Source organism: Polyodon spathula, chromosome 3, assembly GCF_017654505.1.
Source record: "Polyodon spathula isolate WHYD16114869_AA chromosome 3, ASM1765450v1, whole genome shotgun sequence".
NCBI classification, from domain to species: Eukaryota; Metazoa; Chordata; class Actinopteri; order Acipenseriformes; family Polyodontidae; genus Polyodon; species Polyodon spathula.
Window position 1 is genome coordinate 50,097,557 of NC_054536.1, and position 23,661 is coordinate 50,121,217.

General features: G+C 38.7%; 1 protein-coding gene across 1 annotated transcript in view; it reads right to left on the reverse strand.

The window, feature by feature from the left end:
* The window catches only part of LOC121313146 (adenylate cyclase type 1-like), a 157,950-nt gene that overhangs the window by 96,218 nt on the left and 38,071 nt on the right, over nt 1–23,661 (reverse strand). The window contains exon 5 of the mRNA XM_041245361.1: nt 17,017–17,144. Within this exon, the coding sequence (XP_041101295.1) occupies nt 17,017–17,144 (128 nt within the window). The remainder of the gene's footprint in view (nt 1–17,016; nt 17,145–23,661) is intronic.

The following is a 23,661-nucleotide window of genomic DNA, read 5'->3' on the forward strand; positions in this document are numbered from 1 at the left end:
TTTTACCCTTAATACTTATGTTTATTTGTAATATTTGTTTAATAATTAGTAATCAATAGAGGCACCAGACCAGGCAGTAATCGTGGGTAGACAGTGGATACATTACAGATAGCTGTAGATATTGACAGCTATTGTCAAGAATCAGTCAGACTGGCCTTGTTCTTATTGACATTCAGTTGGAAGGAACTACAGCTCATCCAGAGCAAACCTGTTTGGGCTGACAGTAATGAGATTAAAGATGATACTAAACTCATCTTTCAAGTACTTAGGGATAATGTGGTCAATCTGACATGTATGGACTGATAATCAATAGTCTTTTTGGTTTAATTGTTTAATTGTTTAATATCACATCCTGATTTCATTCCTTATAAATATAGGAAAACCAAATCTCAATCACTATATGTGGGTCTACCTAAATCGTGATTTCGCGGAAATTGGGAAATTGAGGGATCACCTCAAAATTCGCCTCTATTAGAGGCCATTTACAAATAAATACTACAAAGCAGTTAAAGTTCTTGTTTACCATTCAAATGACAGCAATGGCTTAATCAGCCGATCAGTGCGTCTGTACTGGCTTTTCTGTGACCTATACTGTACAGCAGGAGGTGGGACAAAGTCAGTGCTGCATTGTTTTAATTTAGTCTGCTAAAATATAGTTTTCAGTATTGGAGGTAACATATCAGTAATGGATGACAAAGCAAAAAAAGAAAAGTATATTCCGTCTGATGATCGTTTCAAGATATGTCCCAAAGAAACTGTACGTGGTCTGTGTCGGAGAGGGGTGGATAATGTGCAGACATGTCTTTTGTGTTTTTTGTAGCGTTTACAAAGTGCTAAAACTACATTATTTGAAGTGACAGAGTCAGGGTGTGTATATTGACAGATTCCCCAATGATGTATTCTTTTAGACAGCGGTTTATTCCGGCACGGAGACTAATGTAGCTTGAAATTAGATTTTCTTCTCTTTGGGAATTTCTTACATTTCCATAGAAATCCCTTAGTATTCTGTTGTTGTACATTTTCCACAGAGATATATATTTTAATTTGTTTCTGTTTTAGCCAGTCCCAAAAGACAGCAATTGCCCACTTTGTCATTTTTTTTTTGTACTTTTCTCCATTTTACTATTTTCCAGTTACTTTCATTGTTATTCATCTAAATCGGCATGTATACTTACTAGTTTTGGGATTTTTTGGGTGGTTCATTATCTTCAGAGATATCCATATTTTCAGGTAGTTGGAGTTTTACAGTTTCTGTAAATTTGTAACTATAAACAAGACGGCTGCCAGTATGTGATAATTCACGAACTGTCCATATCCATCCAATATACAGACAGGTGGAACCTTGCTCGACCAGTACTATTACAGAAAGAGGTGCTATGACAATGACAATGGTACCGTTCTTAAGAACCGCAAATTCAAAATCATATTTTATCATAGTTTATTTGAAAGAGTATTGTACATTCTAGTGTTAGATTTTTACAATCATGTATTCTACGTCATATACAAAGTAGGAGTATGTGCAGACAAATAAATTAAAAGTAACTGCAGGACAAAAAAAAATGAAAATGGAAAATATGCATATATGGCAGGGGGGGGGGCAAACTATATATTTTGCCCCCCACTTTTTTTCTGTGTATACACACTGTTATTCTATGTTTTGTTATTATTTTGCATTTAAACGGTACAAAATGAAATTTTTTAAAAAATGCAAAGGCATTCAGAGGACTCCAGAAGGCTGACATTGATAAAACTGATAACTTTTTGAATTCAAAGTATTTTAACTTTCATAACTGAAGAAGCGCCCCGGAAAACCCCCGCACAAATTAAGCACCGGTTGTATCACTATATAATCACCTTGACAGAGAGTCTGAATGAAGCACATAGCATGTTAACCATTTGTGTCAAGTAAAGGTGTTATAACAGTGTGAACAGTGCCTACTTCACGGTATTAATTTGATCTATGCTGCTAATACACTTGTTGCATTACGGTTGAACTCATTCTGCAGTCAGCTTATCTCTCCAAGGGAAAAAAAAGAAAGCAGAAAAAATTGGTAAAGAACTGTGACGAATGATTCTTGGTGTTAGATCTCCCTTCGTGAGGGCACTGTGTAAAGGGAACAGACTACCTTGGATTACTTGGCCTGACAATTTATTCCTAGGGTTCGGTGGTAGTTGGCTACAGTGCACTAAATCATTGACCGGGAAGGTTAACAGAGTGGCATCCAGGTGGCAATCTCCTGTATCCATGGAGATACGGCGACATACCTCACTGTAAAAGTGTACTTATCGGTAGGACCAATAAAAAGCCACCTAGTAGTTGGGGTGGCGGAAAGGCTACCACACTCAATAATTCTGGGTTGAGATTGGCCAAATTATAAAGAATTAGTCAAATTAATGACCCAGGACAACCTAAAATCGGCTCAGCAACGGCAACAGCAGCATTATAATAAAAATGCACTAATTCAAACCTTTCGACCAGGAGACAAGGTAATGCTGCTGCTGCCCTCCTCAGAACCCAAATCATATGCTAAATGGCAGGTGCCATATGAAGTGATTATATGCAATCAAACTATTTTTGCATGTTTCAGAAGGTACTTCGTAATTTCAAAAGAAACTTAATACAGTACTATACTATACCCTTTACATGAGGCAAGCAGCTGAATATAACAAAAACATGAGTGGGCTCATTTGATATTGAATCCTGACTGGGTGTTATTGCGTTTCTTTTTACAGCCTGTGGAAGATGTTTCAAATCACTGTAGTCCAAAGAAAATCAAACAAGCCCAGCAGGGCAGCTTTTGCTGTTAAATACTCTCAGTCAACCATTTTGTTTTTTTTGTGCAATGTGTAATTAAAAGGTCGATTTTGTTTAGGCTCTCCCTGCTGAAGAAGCTCTGTTTAGTATTTAGCTAACATTTGTTTTTTATTCTTATTTTTTTTTCAATTGAAAGCAAGGAAAATGGCAAAATAATGTTTTCATCATCAGCCATTGCTCACTAAAACAATATGCAACAACTAGTGTACTGCTGTCTACATGGATTTCGAAAGACAGACACCCCACACGTGACCCATACACGTCAAGATTATATCTAATTAACAGACACATCAAGATTATATCTAAGTATGAGTGGTGGAGGCTAGCCTCTAAATGACTTATACTTATATCATGTTAGCCAACAGAAATACAGTAAAACTTGACTGAGGGTTATTTACAGATATACACGTGCATGGAATAAATACAGAATCCCAGCCCATTTTGAGGATACAGAAAACTTGCCTGAAAATGGGTGGGATTCTGTCATGTTAGCCAATAGCAATACAGCAGAACTTGGAAATTATGACCGCAATACTCAATTATTACAGATCACTATGGTTATTGTGCATTGATTACTCTTAAAGTAAAATACTTTATTTTGTCTCTTATGACGGACCACTGACTCTATATATATATATATATATATATATATATATCTTGAGAGAGAGAGAGAGAGAGAGAGAGAGAGAGAGAGAGAGAGAGAGAGATAATATGGGTCAGAATATACTACCACAAATAATATGTCTTGAGTTAGTTTTAAGCCACGTATGCATTGCGTGCTCAAAACTAAAGACAGACATGTTTTATGTGGTGACATATTCTGACCAATTAAATGTTTCTTACCTTCTAGTTTCATTTGTTTGTAGAAAATGCTGCATTCATAGTTATGTCTATGCAGATTACGCTGCTGTGCTTCAGAGATAAAAACTAAATTTACTGATAAGATGCAATTGGAAAGGTGTGTCCAGGTCTTTTTCAGGTAGCTGGTGAAATTATCTTGTTTCTTCCACTGAACGCAAAACACAATACTGTTCATTTTACAGGCATGTTGTTAGTTATAAATATGGAGGCTGTTGACATTAAGCGACGTGGCCAGTGATGACGTAGGTAGGTGTCTGAAAACAGTATCAGACATGTACATACGTATGAACATAACTGATACTAGGATTTAATTTTTATTTTAGGGTTATGCTGCCATGGTAACATATCATATAGACTAATGCATTGGGTAGTGAGTGATATGAGAATTGAATGTACACCTGGGGGATTTATCCAAGCATCCCACCCCAAGGGTGAGCATGAAATTCTCATTTATCACACACTATTCCATGCAGTTTTTTTTATAATCTCTGGTGAGAATTTAGTTTCCTGCCAGAGTTCTAAACATCTGTGCTGCTTGTTTTGGGGGGCTACTCTACCTAGTTTATGTCAGGGAGTTATTAGATAGAGGGTGAACTGCATAAAGAATTATATTAAAATATTAACACTTTTGATAACTTGAATAAAATATTAAATAAGGTTTGCATTATGTGAGACACTACAGAGAAACCCACAATTGCAATGGTCTGTACTACGAGTTACAGTATAACACGACTGTAACCAAAGTGAACAGTTTAAACTTGTAACTTAAAAACAGCATGTTTCCTGTGGGTTTTCAGGTGTTGTGGAGCTGAATTTTTCTTCTTAGTCGAGTGCCAGTTCTTCAAAAACATGTTAGGGAGCATGTTAAAATGACGTTCTTCAACATTTTTTTTATATACAGCTATCCTCTCAGTTTTATGTCCACTAGTTTGTTTCAAGGGTGTGTCTGTTTGCTAAAATTTGTGTGTACCTTTTTGTGGGAAGTGGCTTAGCTTCAGTCAGAATCAGAGTGTATTACAAAACATCTTTTTCAATTGATGTGAGATTTTTCTGTTGACCGATTTATAGTGTTTACGGTGACTCCTTGTGACAGAGAGCGAATGAATCCTGTGAGAACACAGTGTAACAGGAATACTGTGCCCCAGACTGGATAGTTGGGCAATTCATTCCAGGTTCAGTCAGAAGCTGGCCATCCAGGCAGCAATGTGTCAGTCATGGATTGGAGGAGACGTGATTGAACTAGCTATCTGAGGGCGTGTGACTAAGGGTATTTTAGGGGATGTGACGCCGTAATCTGTTCCTTTGATGTGGTTACTGAAAGGACCCGTTTAGGAAACGGATGTACTTAATTATCATGTTTCATGTTTTGCTGGTTTGATGTGCTAACTGTTTGTCATTTGTCTTTGTTAGACGGCCAAGCACTAGTAGGGAGCTGTCGCTACAAGCCAGCACTAAACCCGGACTATACTACACCACTGTTGCACAAACTGTTTTTCTTTCACCACACCTGCACAAGAGCACTCACTCTTGGGAGTGCAGCGCTCGTGTTTATTATTTACTGTGTTGTTGACACACAACCCAGCCAAACAAAGAAGCTGTTTTATTGAACTGTGTGTTATTCCTGAGCATTGCACCAATTACACCTCTTAACCACTTTGCTACACGTGGTGTAAGGACGTGATCATGGACATCACAGCACGGTCCTGGAAGCACTGGACCAGAGACGAGAGGAGACGGAAAGAGAGAAAAGAGGTACGCAACACTGATCGAGAGGATCAGCATCATAAACGCACCCCCACTACCAACAGGACCCATGATGGTGCCCCCCAAAGCACAGGTGCAGAAAATGACAACAGAGGATGACCCAGAGTGATACCTGGTCACTTTTGAACAACTGGCTACTACCACGTTATAGCCCCGGGAATACTAGGCTAGCTGACTTTTTTTTTCCCTTTTTCATCCTAGAAAAACAAAGAGAGACAGATCAAAAAACAGGAAGGTGCATCAATGAGACGAGGCTAGGGTCTGGTGGGAGAGAGCTTGGATGGTATCAAACACCACTCAAAAGGAGTCGTTATGTAGTGTGGCAGAGAGGGTGAGGTTACTGGGCCATCCAGGGCAGATGTTACTTCCTCCCCTCTTAAAATACCGGACATGTGGGATCGAAGCGCGGACCTAGTATGGGGCCAGAGCAACGACTCCACACTGGTGCATGCTTGGGGACAGGTCTGGTCTATTGAAGATAAGGATGTTGAAGGCACTGGGGCGCAAATATATATGCACTTTATTATCAAGGGGCAATTACTATATAGGGTAAACCCTGCCACGGGCACAAGACAGCCTGTAACACAATTATTGGTTCCCTTGTCTTGTTGGCCCAAAGTCATGAGGCTGGCGCATGATATCCCTTTTGTGAGGCACCTCGGAGCTGGAAAAACAAGGGAATGCATATTGGCTTGATTTTATTGGGTAAGGCTTCACAATGAAGTGTCGAAATATGTAGTCACATGCCCAGACAGCCAGCGAGTAGTGCCGGGTCAAGTACGCCCCACCCCTTTGGTTCCACTGCCAATAATTTCCACTCCCTTTGAGCGCATTGCAATGGACATAATGGACCTACATTCTGATTCTGGGTATACGCGTATATTAGTGGTGGTAGATTACGCAACACAATTCCCAGAAGCAGTTCCACTGAGATCCACTAGTGCAGCTGCAATAGCCAAGGAACTAGTGGAGATTATGTAGAGAGTAGGGGTCCCCAAAGAGATACTGATTGATCATGGAACTAACTTTCTGCCTCAAACGTTAAAGCAGGTCTATAAAATATTATACATATGTCCCACCTGGACATCTGTTTATCATCCACAGTCGGATGGTTTGGTGGAACCCTTTAATCAGACATTAAAGCAAATGCTGAGATGGTTTGTGAACCAAGAGCAGAAACATTAGGCAATGTTTCTTCCCTACCTCTTTTTTGCAGTGAGAGGTGCCGCAGAGTTCGACAGTGTTTTCCTTTGAGCTCTTGTATGGCTAACAGCATCCTGTGGCATCCTCGATCTGTTGAGAGAGGGGTGGGAGGAGCACAAAGGCTCGTCCAAAAATGTAGTGCAGCATGTGCTCCTACTGAGAGATCATCTGGATTTAGTCGGTCGTTTGGCCCAGGACAATCTAAAATCGGCTCAGCACCGGCAACAGCAGCATTACAACAAAAATGCATGTATTCTGACCTTCCAACCAGGAGACAAGGTAATGCTGCTTCTTGCCACTTTATCTAAACTGTATGCTAAATGGCAGGGGCCATATGGGGTGATTCGCGCTATAGGGAAAGTGAATTATGAAATTCGGCAGCCCGATCACCGCATGAGCGGGAAATTTACCATGTCAATTTACTGAAGCCCTGGCAGGGAAGGGAGGTCATATTTATAGCCCCAGACGAGATAGAGGATGATTTTGGTATAGAGGCCCCTAGCATTCAGAGTATTCAAATGGGGGGACAGTTACTTCCAGATCAGCAGAGAGATCTGCGTAAGTTACTTGAGGAGTTCAAGGATGTTTTTTCTGCCCAGCAGAACTAACCTTGTTGAATATGACATTATCACTCCCCCAGGTACCACGGTTTGAGAGAGACCTTACTGGATCCCAGAAAGTCCTTGGTGTTAGCAAAAAGGTGCTGGCGATGCTCAAACTTGGGGTGTCCTTTTAGGAGCGAGTGGTGGTCCAGTTGGGATAGTAGCCAAAAACGTTGTTACCAACCGCTTCTGTGTTGATTTCTGTCAGGTAAACGGTATTGCCAAGTTCGATGCATACCCTGTGTCTCGGGTTGACAAGCTTCTTGACAGACTGGGAATGGAAAAGTTCATCTCGACCTTGGACTTGACGAAGGGATGCTGGCAGATCCCCTTAACCTACAGATCACGCGAGAAAACTACATTTTCTACCCCTGATGGTCTATCTCATTTCAAAATGGGTGTTTGGGCTACATGGAGTGCCCACTGCCTTTCAGAAACTAATGGACCAGGTCTCACGCCCACATCATGAGTATGCAGCAGTGTATACTGATGATGTGGTTATATACAACTCCACCTAGTGAGAGAACCTGGCTAGGCTCGCAGTCTCTGAGGGTAGTCGGGCTGACAGCCAACTTTGTTACATGTACATTTGCCAAAATAGAAACGCAATATTTAGAATTTATTATGGGGCATGTGCAGGTGAAACCTGTTGCCACCAAAGCCCAGGCTTTGATGCACGCGGCAATTGTGAAAACCAAGTCCCAGGTGAGGTCTGTCTTGGGGTTAGCCGGTTATTACAAACAATTTATCCCAGAGTATGCCACAATGGTCAACCCTCTAGTGAACCTCACTAAAAAGAGCACACCAAATTCAATTAGATGGACAGCAGACTGTCTGGGGGTGTTCGATATCATTTCCTCCTCGCTGCTAAGGGTTTTTCCACCTCCAGTGCTAGAGGTTTTTATTGAAATTGGGACTGAATTGTCAAATTTCAAGTCAAATTTCTCATGTCTCTAAAGGAGACGTAGGAAACCTATATATTGTTTTTTTACAGCACAATCTGAACTTTGCACTACTCAACTGATTGAGATATTGCAGATTAAATGGGGGAAAAAAATGAAAAAATTACAATTTCTTTGCCACTTTAAAGCCGTAAAAAAGTAATATCCTAGCACAGTAATTAGTCAAATTGCATGTGTCTTACATTGCTAATATGTTAACTATCTATGGAGAAAAAAAATAGGAGTTAGTATGTTTCTGTCATGGCTATGTCAACATTTATGTTAATAAATAATAATAATAATAATAATAATAATAATAATAATAATAATAATAATAATAATAATAATAATTTAAAACAGAACATTGTCAGGTCATTATGTAAAGATATATACTTTTTAATGTAGACATAAACTAAATTCAAAATATAAGACTAAATCCCCCTACACATGTCCATTTTGCAAGCAATTACTCACTCGTTGCTTTTAGGTCACCAACATATTTTATAATAATATTATTATTACTGTGGATGGTGCAAAATAGCCTGGGCAGTATACAGCAATCAATAATGATTGATTAGTGAAAATAACTGTTGAAAACAAAATATGAAAGAAATATCTCCTGTGAGTCTGCCAAATGTTGTAGCTGTCAGGATTTGCTAAAATCAAACCATGATTTGAAATATAAAACTCTTCAGTTTTTCAATTTGACTTACTGGATTACAGACTGAACCACACAGAGAAATCCTATAGGCCAGTTTAGGCATCAATTATTCACCGTTTGATTGATGAGATCAATCCACCATTCCTGTTTTGATACTAAACCCTCCCACACATATCCTAAAATGTCGGAAGCGATTGATCAATCACAATGTGCCCAACCACTGAGTTACTACCGCATATGCCACAGTACAACAGAGACAGCATACAGTAAACGATGTGACCGACACACCATTCACATATTTTGAGACCTTAAACCCTTTTACACACTCTGGAAAAACATTGAAATGATCGGATGCTCACAGCCAGCGCTACATTGAGATTTATTTTAAGACGTAAGTCGTACGTCGCCTAACACTTTATTAGGACTTGGATGTTAAGAACATAAGAACATAAGAAAGTTTACAAACGAGAGGAGGCCATTCAGCCCATCTTGCTCGTTTGGTTGTTAGTAGCTTATTGATCCCAAAATCTCATCAAGCAGCTTCTTGAAGGATCCCAGGGTGTCAGCTTCAACAACATTACTGGGGAGTTGATTCCAGACCCTCACAATTCTCTGTGTAAAAAAGTGTCTCCTATTTTCTGTTCTGAATGCCCCTTTTTCTAAACTCCATTTGTGACCCCTGGTCCTTGTTTCTTTTTTCAGGCTGAAAAAGTCCCTTGGGTCAACACTGTCAATACCTTTTAGAATTTTGAATGCTTGAATTAGGTCGCCACGTAGTCTTCTTTGTTCAAGACTGAACAGATTCAATTCTTTTAGCCTGTCTGCATATGACATGCCTTTTAAGCCCGGAATAATTCTGGTCGCTCTTCTTTGCACTCTTTCTAGAGCAGCAATATCTTTTTTATAGCGAGGTGACCAGAACTGAACACAATATTCAAGATGAGGTCTTACTAGTGCATTGTACAGTTTCAACATTACTTCCCTTGATTTAAATTCAACACTTTTCACAATGTATCCGAGCATCTTGTTAGCCTTTTTTATAGCTTCCCCACATTGTCTAGATGAAGACATTTCTGAGTCAACAAAAACTCCTAGGTCTTTTTCATAGATTCCTTCTCCAATTTCAATATCTCCCATATGATATTTATAATGTACATTTTTATTTCCTGCGTGCAGTACCTTACACTTTTCTCTATTAAATGTCATTTGCCATGTGTCTGCCCAGTTCTGAATCTTGTCTAGATCATTTTGAATGACCTTTGCTGCTGCAACAGTGTTTGCCACTCCTCCTACTTTTGTGTCGTCTGCAAATTTAACAAGTTTGCTTACTATACCAGAATCTAAATCATTAATGTAGATTAGGAATAGCAGAGGACCTAATACTGATCCCTGTGGTACACCGCTGGTTACCACACTCCATTCTGAGGTTTTTCCTCTAATCAGTACTTTCTGTTTTCTACATGTTAACCACTCCCTAATCCATGTACATGTGTTTCCTTGAATCCCAACTGCGTTCAGTTTGAGAATTAATCTTTTGTGCGGGACTTTGTCAAAAGCTTTCTGGAAATCTAAATAAACCATGTCATATGCTTTGCAATTATCCATTATCGATGTTGCATCCTCAAAAAAATCAAGCAAGTTAGTTAGACACGATCTCCCTTTCCTAAAACCATGTTGACTGTCTCCCAGGACCCTGTTACCATATAGGTAATTTTCCATTTTGGATCTTATTATAGTTTCCATAAGTTTGCATATAATAGAAGTCAGGCTTACTGGTCTGTAGTTACCTGGTTCAGTTTTGTTTCCCTTTTTGTGGATCGGTATTACGTTTGCAATTTTCCAGTCTGTCGGTACCACCCCTGTGTCAAGAGACTGCTGCATGATCTTGGTTAGCGGTTTGTAAATTACTTCTTTCATTTCTTTGAGTACTACTGGGAGGATCTCATCCGGCCCAGGGGATTTGTTTATTTTAAGAGCTCCTAGTCCCTTTAACACTTCTGCCTCAGTTATGCTAAAGTTATTTAAAACTGGATAGGAACTGGATGACATGTGGGGCATGTTGTCAGTATCTTCCTTTGTAAAAACTTGTGAAAAGTAATCATTTAACATATTTGCTATTTTTTTTTTCTTCCTCTACGATTTTGCCATTTGTATCTCTTAAACATTTAATCTCCTCTTTGAATGTTCTCTTGCTGTTGTAATATTGGAAAAACATTTTGGAATTGGTTTTAGCTCCCTTAGCAATGTTCATTTCTATTTCTCTCTTGGCCTTTCTAACTTCCTTTTTGACTTGCGTTTGCAGTTCTGTGTACTCTTTCTGCGTACTTTCTTTTTGGTCCTTTTTTAATGCTCTGTAAAGTGCCTTTTTTCGCTGAATATTTTTTTTAATTGATCTATTAAACCATTTTGGCAATTTAGTTTTACATTTAGATTTGTCTACTTTAGGGATATAATTGTTTTGCGCCTCTAGTACTACATTTTTGAAGAACAACCATCCTTCTTCTGTGGGTGTTTTCTCTATTTTACTCCAATCTACTTCTGTTAGTCTCTGTTTCATACCTTCATAGTTTGCTTTTCTAAAATTGTAAACCTTAGCTTTAGTCATTACTTTTGGGGATTTTAAAAAACACTTCAAATGAGACCATGTTGTGGTCTGAGTTTGCCAGTGGTTCTCTGACCTCTGTTTTAGTTATTCTATCTTCGTTATTTGAAAAGACTAAATCAAGGCATGCCTCCCCTCTAGTGGGTGCCTTCACAAATTGTGTTAGGAAGCAGTCATTTGTCATTTCCACCATTTCTATTTCATCCTTCGCGCTACCCACCGGGTTTTCCCATTTTATTTGGGGGAAGTTGAAATCCCCCATTAGTATGGCTTCTCCTTTGCTACACACATTTCTAATGTCATTGTATAACAGATTATTGTGCTCACCGTCTGAATCTGGCAGTCTATAGCATGCTCCTATTATTATGCCTTTTGAATTTTTGTCTGTCATTCTGACCCATATTGATTCGGTTTTATTTTCTTTGTCCAGGTTTAACACCTGGGCTTCAAGACTGTTTCTTATGTATAGCGCTACCCCTCCTCCTCTTCTGTCCTGCCTGTCTTTCCTATACAGTGTATACCCACAAATATTATATTCGTCCCCATCACTCTCAGACAACCACGTTTCTGTAACACCTATCACATCATAGTTACCTGTTAGTGCAGTAGCTTCAAGTTCTAGAATTTTGTTTCTGATACTTCTAGCATTTAGATAAATACATTTAATGGTTGTCTTACCTGAGTTGTTCTTGTTTTGATGCGGTCCCCCTTCTGTTTTTTTGTTGATTTCTCCCCCCTTCCTTTCTAGTTTAAATGCTTCCGAACCTGCTCGAGGATCTTTTCTCCAAGTAGACTGGTTCCCTTGTTATTTAAGTGCAGTCCATCCCGTCTATACAGATAGTCCTCGTTGTAGAATGTGGTCCAATGATCAAGATAGGTGAAGCCTTCCCGTGTGCACCACGTCTTCAGCCATGCGTTTTGATTAATTATTTCCAGCTGTCCATATGGTCCTTTGCAAGGTGCGGGTAGTATACCAGAAAATACCACAGTTTTGGTTTTCTCTTTTAATTTCCTTCCTAGCTCTCTGAATTTGTTTTGCAGGGATTTTGGTCTGTCTCTTCCAATGTTGTTTGTTGTTGGTCTGGGGGCAGTTTTGTCCTAGCAGGGTTACGGAGTAGAACACCCACCTCTATATAAGTAAAAAGATGCTCCTCCAGGAGAGTATCTATTCTGTCTTAGAGAACTCAAACCTTCTACCTATTAGGACATCTATTCAATCTCATTACTGACCACGTCCCACTCATATGGTTAATAATAATAATAATAATAATAATAATAATAATAATAATAATAATAATGGTTGGGCAGGTCTTTCCAGGATCAGTCAGAAGCCGGCCATCCAGGAAGGGGGCAGAGTCACGGTACAAGAAGTTATTGCCCCAGTACGATAAGCGATGCTTCAGTCATGGATTGAAGGAGACATGATGCCGTAATCTGTTTCTTTAATGTGGTTACTGAAAGGACCCTTGTAGGAAACTGACATAATTAATGATTGTGTTTCGTGTTTTGTTTGTTTGATGTGCTAACTGTTTGTCATTTGTCTTTGTTAGATGGCTAAGCACTAGCCGGGAGCTGTCACTACAAGCCAGCCCTAAACCCGAACTGCACTATACCACTGTTGCACAAATTGTTTGTCTTTCACCACACCTGCACAAGAGCACTCACTATCGGGACCTTGTCTGTGTTGTGTGTTAATTATTAGTGTCATTGTTTCGGGACTGAAACCCTTGTTTTGCAAGGAGCAATACACATTGTTGTGTAGCACCCACGTTTATTATTTAAGTGTTGTTGACACACAACCCAGCCAAATAAAGGAGTTGTTTTATTGAGCTTCCACTGTCTTGTGTGTGTTATTCCTGAGCACTGCACCAACTACACCTGTACACGGCAAGCCACTTTGCCACACTCCCTCGCGGAAAATGTAGTTCAACCCGAAGATGAGATGAGAGTGATGAGAGCCTGTTGCCAAGGTAATTTTGATGTTGGAAAAGCGGGTTTCTCTTCGATTGACTTGATTGTCACTGGATGTGGAGGGCTCTGAAGGGGTTTCTTTATCAGGTACACACTGGAGAATTGTGGAGATGTGTTGCTGTTTGTCGCTGGGGTAGCGCTCTATTGCTGGTATTAATGAGCATGTGTTTCCCATATCACATGATCCCATTGAAAAAATTGCTCACCAGTTTTTTTTTTTTTTTTTTTTATGTTTATTAAATCTGGAGTCAGGACCAGTTCCAGCCAAGGGTGGTCAATAAGGTATTTTGGGGACCCCAGAGATGGCCATTTAGATATATAAAATGGCAGGGTTGGACTAATTTATAGTTATGAAAAACTTGTAGACTATGCAATCTTTGATATACAGGGTGATTGGAAAGTAAGTTTACCACAGTAACGCACCATATCTCATGTGGTAAACTTACTTTTGAATCACCCTGTATTAATACAAGGCATGAGAAACAATAATATTGCTTTTACTAAAAAGTTAGTTTACGTAGCAAACAAAACAGCCTAATAAATCTCTACTGTGAACTGCTCAACAACTACCAAGACGTACACACAATAAGTAAAAATAACATACTTAAGCTATTGTGGATGGACTAAACAAGGTTTTAATTCAGTTCAGACAGTTGAAGGTACCTTATGTCAAAAAATTATTTTCCTGACATCAATACAATAACTTAAAAAGTACATTTAATTATAGTGTGTTCACCCCCCAAACTGAAGAAACGAAAAACATACTTTAGGTCTAAAAATATATTTTATTATAATATATTATGCTGTAAAACAGATACATACTTTGAAATAATAACTGTAGGCCCAGGCAGAAGACAGGTCTTACCACAGTTGAACAGTTTACCGGCATGCTGCTTGCTAGAACACAGAATGGGGTCCTTGATAAAAAATCTTCCAATTCTTAACAACTGAGCCATAGCTTTCTAGGAATTTGTTGGGTGATTCATTATTAATTATTCTACTTTAAAACATTTCTGTGACATCACCCATTGATCATTTCATTGATTAGTTCTACAAATCTTTTAACTGAAAGTGAAAGTGTGGCTTTGAAGAGAAGGGGAGTGCAGGGCCGATAAATTGTTGATAAACAAATCCACAGTTTGTGCTACGAATCCACAGTCAACCAGTCAAAAACAGAAAAGCGAATACCATTTTATTACGCAACAATCATTTCAACAATTAATTAATTATAGTATTATACATTTTAAACCTAACACTTAGAAAAGGGTTTGAAATGTCAGTTTAGCATTTCATATTGTTTGCTAAAAGTAATACAATTATACAAATTTACATTAACATAGTGTATCACATTATATATATATATATTATATATATATATATTCTATATATATATATAGTATGATTATGTATGTATATATATAGTATTAATAATTACAAAGCTTCTTTATTTACAGTATAAATCTGAACACAATTCTGGGTCCCTAACACTGTCTTTGATGGATAAAGCACTCTCGACAACAAATGATGGGATTAAACAGGAAGGTACAAGTATATTTATTTGTTCCGCGGTGTCCCCTTTCCATTGGAAAAGCAACTACTTTTAACAAATAATACAAAACATAACAAAAAAAACCCAGCTCCTGCTTTGGAGCACCAATTAAATTTAACAGGATCCCTCACTTTTAGTCAAACTGAAAATCCAGCTTACTGGCTTTAAATATATTATTCTCCAGTAATGCCAGGCTTGTTTGAACTTAGTAGGCAACTAAAATTTATGCTGTTGTTTAAATAAAAACTGTTTTCTAAGAATAGAATGGTTTTTTATAGCACTGTACTTTTTTTTAAATTGATTCTAAGTAGGAAAATACATGGAAGATAAAACAACGAAAAAATTTTGAAATGTTCCATGGAACTTACAACATTATTACACAATTAGCTTCCAAATTCTTTTTTAACATTTTTTGTTTTACTGGTTAAGAATTAGCCTCATTTTGAACACATTTTGATCCATTTTAAACCAGAATAAGTCAGAATGTTATGTTTTTTTTTTCTAAATTGAAAATGATTTTAAATCATAGCGGTTCAATCGAATCTGCTGCCTTAACTTATGCACTAGGCCATCACTGGACGTTCTGTGGAGAAGAATTTTGGAAAAGCATTCATGATCAAAGACAAGTAACTGGTAATCCCTACGTGGATAGAGATGATTTCACTTTAGCTTTTTGGGAGAATGTGCAAGGAATTGTTAATCGTTCTTGTACTGTGGTGTGTTATCCATCACTTTCAATAACTCCAATTTTATCTGAAAAAATAGTGCAAGTTTTTGCATGAGCACTATGGCAACTTCAAATGCATCACATGATCTGTAGTCCACAAACAGCACTAAAATACAGTACAGCGGCACTAATCTGAATGTAAGTAAATACAGTTTGAAATATCTTTTAACGTTAGCTGTTCAAACTAGGGGGTTTAGTTTAATTTACATTTTTTTTCTCTGGAAGGGCTCCAAAATAGTTCGCACTTACAGGAATTGTTGGTAAGTGAATTTGTATTATTATATCTCATTTACTATAAGCGACTTCTAAATTTGTCTGGAACCTTGTACAAAATTTATACTATCAGGAAATGTGTCTGATCAGTATCAGGAATGAGTATATATATACTATTCATATATATATATATATATCTATATATATATATATATATATATATATATATATATAGTGACATGTTTGCAAAGCAAAGGGTGTGGTAATAGATGGTAAATGCATCAGGACTGAGGTGTTGTCAGCACTTTCTACCATCACAAAATGGCAGCAGGGAAAGGACTACAATTCACAAAATGATCACCCACAGCGCACTGCAATTCCCACAATGTAAGGTGCTCAGGGTGTAGTAGTCACACCTGCTCAGAATCAGACATAATCATCCACCTATAAAAGGGATGAGTCACAGCATGAAATGAGAGTACAAGGTATGTGAGAGACAGAAGTGCTAGTAAGAAATATAGATTTCTAAACTAAAAAGTGTGTATGACTTGAACTGTTTTGACCACCCTTCTGGCGGATTAACCTGCATTGTGTATGAGAACCTGAACTGTGCTTGAACCCTATATTGATTATTGTCTATGGCTCTGGATTGTCGAATAAAAGTACAGACACCACCCTGTTTAACCAAATAGACAGTCTTGTGGTTACTGTGGACCTAACGGAGGAGTGGAAACAAAGTGAAAATATGCTACAGTTGAGTGTATTTGTCACTGTAACTGTATATATATATTATATATTTGATATATATATATTATATATATTAGATATATATTAATATTATATACTATAAACTATACATGTAATATCGGACATAAGACTACGGATGCATTTACACAAGACCAATTGTGAGAGAGAGATGTTACTTTGAGGTTTTTATAATGGATCTTAAATCTGTATTTCAGGCTACAGCTGTAAAGATTTTGTTGGTAAGCTGATAGAACAGAAGCCATTTTGTAAGTAAAAGAGGTACCAAATAAGAATTCTGGGTTTATTCTTAAAATGTAAACAGGCAAAATATATTATTACTAGAACAGATGAATTACTTACGTGATGGTATCAATCATATCCAATCCCATTTCCACACAGCAGTGAGCATGATCTGTTTTTGGCTGTGTCAGTCCAGAAACACAGTAATAGCAATCTCCAAGGATCTTGATTCTCCTGCAGTGATTTTCCTGTGACAAATTAAAAAGGATGACTTGCTAAAGAGTGTCAAGCTAGGAATTACAATTATTAGAAGGGGTAACATTTCTACTGTAATTTTAGTTCATTCTTCTTATTTTCTACTTCAGGAATAAGCAAATATTTCAATGACAATGCTACAGTTGCTACTACAGGTGTTCAAACTCACTCTAGTGGTCTTGCTGCAGTCGGACCATGTCACCTACAGCAAAGGTACAGTATTAGCTGTTGAAGTTTATATGTAGTCGCAGACAAAAGTATTTGGGCAGCTAAAAAATAAATAAATAAACAAAAACCTGAAAAAACACAGCAAAAGTGATTTCTATAATTTCTACTTGTTCTATTGAAAGATATGAATTAATGTAGAGAACTTTATAATAAAACAACAAATTATTACATAACATGCATAAAATGAAAAATAACATGCAAAAACTTTTCATACTTTGACAAAAGCATTTGGGCAATCAATATATTTTGTATGAAACCCATTCATTGCTAATTTTTGACAGTTATCATGATTGAAAACAAACACCTGATGATAATTATAGAATATATAAATACATACTCATCAAGTGAAGAAAAATAAATTGAACATCTGTGATTTAAAAAAAAAAAAAGCAACAAATATCCAGGCAAAATCCTCAGATTACTGGAAAAGATTTGACACAAGAACTGAGAAATGTTCACGAGCGAACAATTCAATGATACCTTAACAAGATGAATGTCCATGTATGAAAACCAAGATCCAAATTTTTGTTAAGAACAGTACACAAAAGAAAGTGATTGGAGTTTTCCATCAAAAACTTGAAGAAGCCTGATGATTTCTTCAATCAAATTGACAAATACAAAATCTAACTTTTTTCACCAAGAAAGCAACATTATGTTTGGAGGAAGAGAAGAATTTAAAGAAAAGTCCACCACGCCCTATGTTAAACATTGTGGAGGTTGTGTGATGGTATGGGCTTATATGGTAATTTTCTTCTTCAGGCACTGGCAACCTTTGTATTGTAGAAGGATCAATGAATGCTGCAAAATATGAAGACATTTTGCACTCTGATTTGTTACCCAGTGCAAAAAGGCTTATTGGACAGAAGTTTGTATTACAGCAGGTTAATGATCCTAAGCATTCTGCAAAGTCTACAAAAGGGATTTCTGAAAAAAGGAAGATTACAGTTATGGATTGGCCATCTTAGTCCCCAGACTTGAATCCCATCAATATGTTGCAGATTGACTTGAAGGCTGCTGTTGCAAAAAGGAAATTGCAGCACTCAAAGCTGGATGTGTTGAAGAATGGACAAAATATCTCCAGAAAGATGCCAGGAACTGGTTTCAAAATACAAAAAAAAGATTGCAAGCTGAAAAGGAAGCAAAAGGTGGGCACACAAAATACTAATGTAAGGGTGCCCAAATACTTTTGAAATTATAAAATTAGTTTTTGCATGTTATTTTTCATTGTATACATGTTTAGTAATAATGTGTTGTTTTATTATAAAGTTGAATCTCAACTTTAATGTATATCTTTCAATAGAGCAATTCGAAATTTTAGAAATCACTTTCTTTGTGGTTTTTCTCATTTTTTTAAAACTGCCCAAATACTTTTGTCTGCGACTGTATATTGCTGTATTTGAAATGGGCAGCATTTGATTTTTTTTAGCGTACCGATGACAATAACAAATTTATTGAAAGCCTACTTTGGAGATTTGCAATTTTTAGTTTTTCAACTTCAGAATTCAGCACTACATGGCAATGCCTAGAACTTGGAATAATAGCAGGATGTATCATTTCTCCACTGACTTTTACCATGGCAATGGACATAATTATTAGGGCATCAAAATGGGTAGTGGTAGGTGAGCGCTTGGCTTCTGGAATGTGACTACCACCAATTAGAGCATACATGGATGACATGACAACAATGACTACAACATTAGCCTGCACTAATGGAATATTGGGCAACTTAACCAATAACATTGAATGAGCACGAATGCAATTCAAGCCCACTAAATCAAGGAGCATCTCTATAACTAAAGGTAAAGTAGTAGATAAAAGGTTCTACATTAATGGTGAGGCAATACCAACAGTGTCCGAGAAGCCAATGCAAAGTCTAGGGAGATGGTACGACAGGGATCTAAAGGACACAGTTCATGTGGGACAACAAGCAGTGGAAGGGTTGAAGAGCAAATACAGCAGTGCTTTACCAGGCAAACTGAAACTATGGTGCTTTCAGTTTGGTCTACTGCCAAGACTGTTGTGCCCACTGACTGTGTACGAGGATTCCTTGGCAACAGTTGAAAAGCTGGAAGCTTTAATCAGTTCATACATCAGGAAATGGTTGGGAGTTCCACACTGCCTCAGCAGAGTGGGACTTTATGGTAAAGGAATACTGCAGCTACCAATCTCTGCTCTAACTGAGGAGTTTAAGTGCGCCAAAGTCTGACTGGAAATAACATTAGTAGATTCACGCAACAAATGCGTAAGGGAGGCAGCACCTGTGTTGAAAACATGAAGAAAATGGACAGCAAAGAAAGCTGTGGAAGATGCTAAGGCTGCCCTTCGAATCTGAGATATTTTGGGGCAAGTTCAGCATGGAAAAGGAGGTTTTGGTTTCAGTTCATCTCCTCCTACATGGCATAAGGCAACCCCAGCTCAACGGAGGAAGCTGGTAGTCAATGAGGTGCAAAAGCAGGAGGAGAGGATCAGGTGTGTAAAGGTCTTTTCCCAGGCCAAGCAGGGGGAATGGATGAGATGGGAGAGTGTGGAACAATGCAAGATCAGCTGGCAAGACCTATGGACAATAGAACAGAGCAGGATCAGTTTCCTCATCAGATCAGCATATGATGTTCTCCCATCACCACAGAAACTAAACCTCTGGGTGTTTGAGGATCCCTCATGTCCTTTATGTTCATAACTTGCAACATTAAGGCACATTTTGACAGGATGTAAGGTGGGTCTTAGCCAAGGATGGTTTACTTGGTGCCATGACCAGGTGATGCAATATTTGGCCTTAGCATTGGAAGACAAGCGTAACCTGACCAATAAGTTGCCATCGGTTCCATCAAAGCATTACACACAAAAGACAATATTCCTACTTCCAATAGAGCAACCACCAAGAAAAGGTGTTAAAACCAAGCCTCGCCCAGGACTACTGGAAGCTGCTAGAGACTGGAAAATGCTGGCAGATGTTGGTCAACGGCTTATTTTTCCAACTGAGATTGCCACTACTAACCTCTGACAAGATATTGTCTTGTGGTCTGGATCAGCACAGCTTGTTCATCTGGTAGAGTTAACAGTGCCATGGGAAGATGCTGTGCATGAGGCTTATGAGAGGAAAAACTTTGGTATGCTCAACTAGCTGCTGAAGCGGAACCGCGAGGATGGAGAGTCCGAGTTTACCCAGTGGAGGTGGGTTGTCGAGGATTTGTGACACACTCTACAACCCGGTTTCTCAGAGACGTCGGGTTCAGTGGCCAAGAGTTGCGTCACACAGTAAAGAACTTGAAGCAGCAGAAAGGAGCAACAACTGGCTGAGGTTGAGACGAAAGATTCTGGATGGGGATCTCAAGCAGAACAGAAAGAAAGCAATGCTGATGTACATTTAAGTAAGCTGGGCTGAGCTGAGTGGAGGATGGAGGGGGGTGATGCTGGGATGCCAGAATTACTGTAGAGGCCTCTTGAGGTGTCGTGGGCTAGTCAACGAAACACCGAGGATGGAAGGTGCCCGCTTGAAGACCCCAGAAATGTACCCTACTTACAGTGGCTTGTGAACGTATTGACCCCCCTTGGCATTTTTCCTATTTTGTTGCCTTACAACCTGGAATTAAAATGGATTTTTATTTGGATTTCATGTAATGGACATACACAAAATAGTCCAAACTGGTGAAGTGAAATGATAAAAATAACTTCTAAAACATAAATAACGGAAAAGTGGTGTGTGCATATGTATTCACCCTCTTTGCTATTAAGCGCTAAATAAGATCTGGTGCAACCAATTACCTTTAGAAGTCACATAGTTAGTTAAATAAAGTCCACTTGTGTGCAATCTAAGTGTCACGTGATCTCAGTATATATACACCTGTTCTGAAAGAGTCTGCAACACCACTAAGCAAGGGGCACCACCAAGCAAGCGGCACCATGAAGACAAAGGAGCTCTCCAAACAGGTCAGGGACAAAGTTGTGGAGAAGTACAGATCAGAGTTGGGTTATAAAAATATCCAAAACTTTGAACGTCCCACGGAGCACCATTAAAGCCATTATTAAAAAATGGAAAGAATATGGCACCACAACAAACCTGGCAAGAGAGGGCCGCCCACCAAAACTCACAGACCAGGCAAGGAGGGCATTAATCAGAGAGGCAACATAGAGACCAAAGATAACCCTGAAGAAGCTGCAAAGCTCCACAGCAGAGATTGGAGTATCTGTCCAAAGGACCACTTTAAGCCGTACACTCCACAGAGCTGGGCTTTACGGAAGAGTGGCCAGATAAAAGCCATTGCTTAAAGAAAAAAATAAGCAAACACATTTGGTGTTCACCAAAAGGCATGTGGGAGACTCCCCAAACATATGGAAGAAGGTATTCTGGTCAGATGAGACTAAAATTGAGCTTTTTGGCCATCAAGGAAAATGCTATGTCTGGCGCAAACCCAACACCTCTGATCACCCGAGAACATCATCTCCACAGTGAAGCATGGTGGTGGCAGCATCGGCAGGGACTGGGAAACTGGTCAGAATTGAAGCAATGATGGATGGCGCTAAATGCAGGGAAATTCTTGAGGGAAACCTGTTTCAGTCTTCCAGAGATTTGAGACTGGGACGGAGGTTCACCTTCCAGCAGGACAATGACCCTAAGCAAACTGCTAAAGCAACACTCGAGTGGTTTAAGGGGAAACATTTAAATGTCTTGGAATGGCCTAGTCAAAGCCCAGACCTCAATCCAATTGAGAATCTGTGGTATGACTTAAAGATGGCTGTACACCAGCGGAACCCATCCATCTTGAAGGAGCTGGAGCAGTTTTGCCTTGAAGAATGGGCAAAAATCCCAGTGGCTAGATGTGCCAAGCTTATAGATACATACCCCAAGAGACTTGCAGCTGTAATTGCTGCAAAAGGTGGCTCTACAAAGTATTGACTTTGGGGGGGTGAATACTTATGCACGCTCAAGTTTTCTGTTTTTTTGTCTTATTTCTTGTTTGTTTCACAATAAAAAATATTTTGCATCTTCAAAGTGGTAGGCATGTTGTGTAAATTAAATGATACAAACCCCCAAAAAATCAATTTTAATTCCAGGTTGTAAGGCAACAAAATAGGTAAAATGCCAAGGGGGGTCAATACTTTCGCAAGCCACTGTTGCTCAATCCAGACGGTTCTCATGCTGATGTGCAGGGGAGACCGCACTGGGTTGATCCCCGGAGGCAGCATCGCAGCCATTGTGTGTGCTGATGCGCTGGGGAGGAAAAATGAGCTGATCCCTGGAGCCAGCATTACACTTCAGCAATCAACACCAGACAGAAGGATATCCACATCATCAGATGGAAAACAACGCAAATGGATAGAGATGCAGATGGATCACAATAGTTTACTGCAAAGCTACGTCTTAATTGATGCTTATCTTGGCGAGAGCCGAGTTCAAACCAACATGAAGTTCAACATCTAGTCTCATGTAATGGAAATCATAACAGCTATCAGTTTTGACATGAACTTGTTTTTTGCCAACCATCAATCTTAAACAACCTATTGTAAATTGCTGCTTTATTTTCAATTACTGCTTTTCAATTATTATTTCATTGTACTGGCTTTAATGGGAGTCCAACAAACCAAAGAATACCACGGAAGCCTGCAACTCAAGTAAGATTTTGTAATGGTCTGAACATAATTCGCTGCAGGCAGGTAACAAAAAAAAAAAAAAAAACAGTATCACAGTTGGTCCTAATTTGGAAGATTAGTCTTGCTTAGATTTGGGTAGGCAACTTGGAGTGCCATTTTAGTGTTTAGATAAGTACAGAAACATAAGCAGAATGACAGACAAACAATTGGAATTGTTGTTTGGTATCATCGTTTTTGTATAGAGAGTGACATGGTTATTCAGCTATTAGACAAACTTGGCAAGGGCAACTACTGTGACTCTCGATTGATTAAAAAATTACAAATACTTACAGCCTATTTTCATTTAAATAATTAAATGGTGGAACAAAGACCTGGATTTAAGGTACATGTTTTCCTACCTATGAGCTAGATCAGGGGTAGGTAACCTTGGCTCTACCAATCCATTCCACTGCAGGACTTTGTTCCAGCCAGACGCTGTTGGAGGTCAATATGGGTGTTTTGCACGTAAATCACTTTGCATGTCTCCCCCCTTCAGCATCACGTTTATTTTCAATTTCCCTTACTGAATATTATGCATTGTCCTTGTAACAGCCTTGATTGGCTCCAAAACAGCCCTGTACCTTTTTTTTTTTTTTAAATAAACTGGGTTAATCAAGAAAGCAGAGGCACATCCAGCAGAGAAGGCCTCATTCC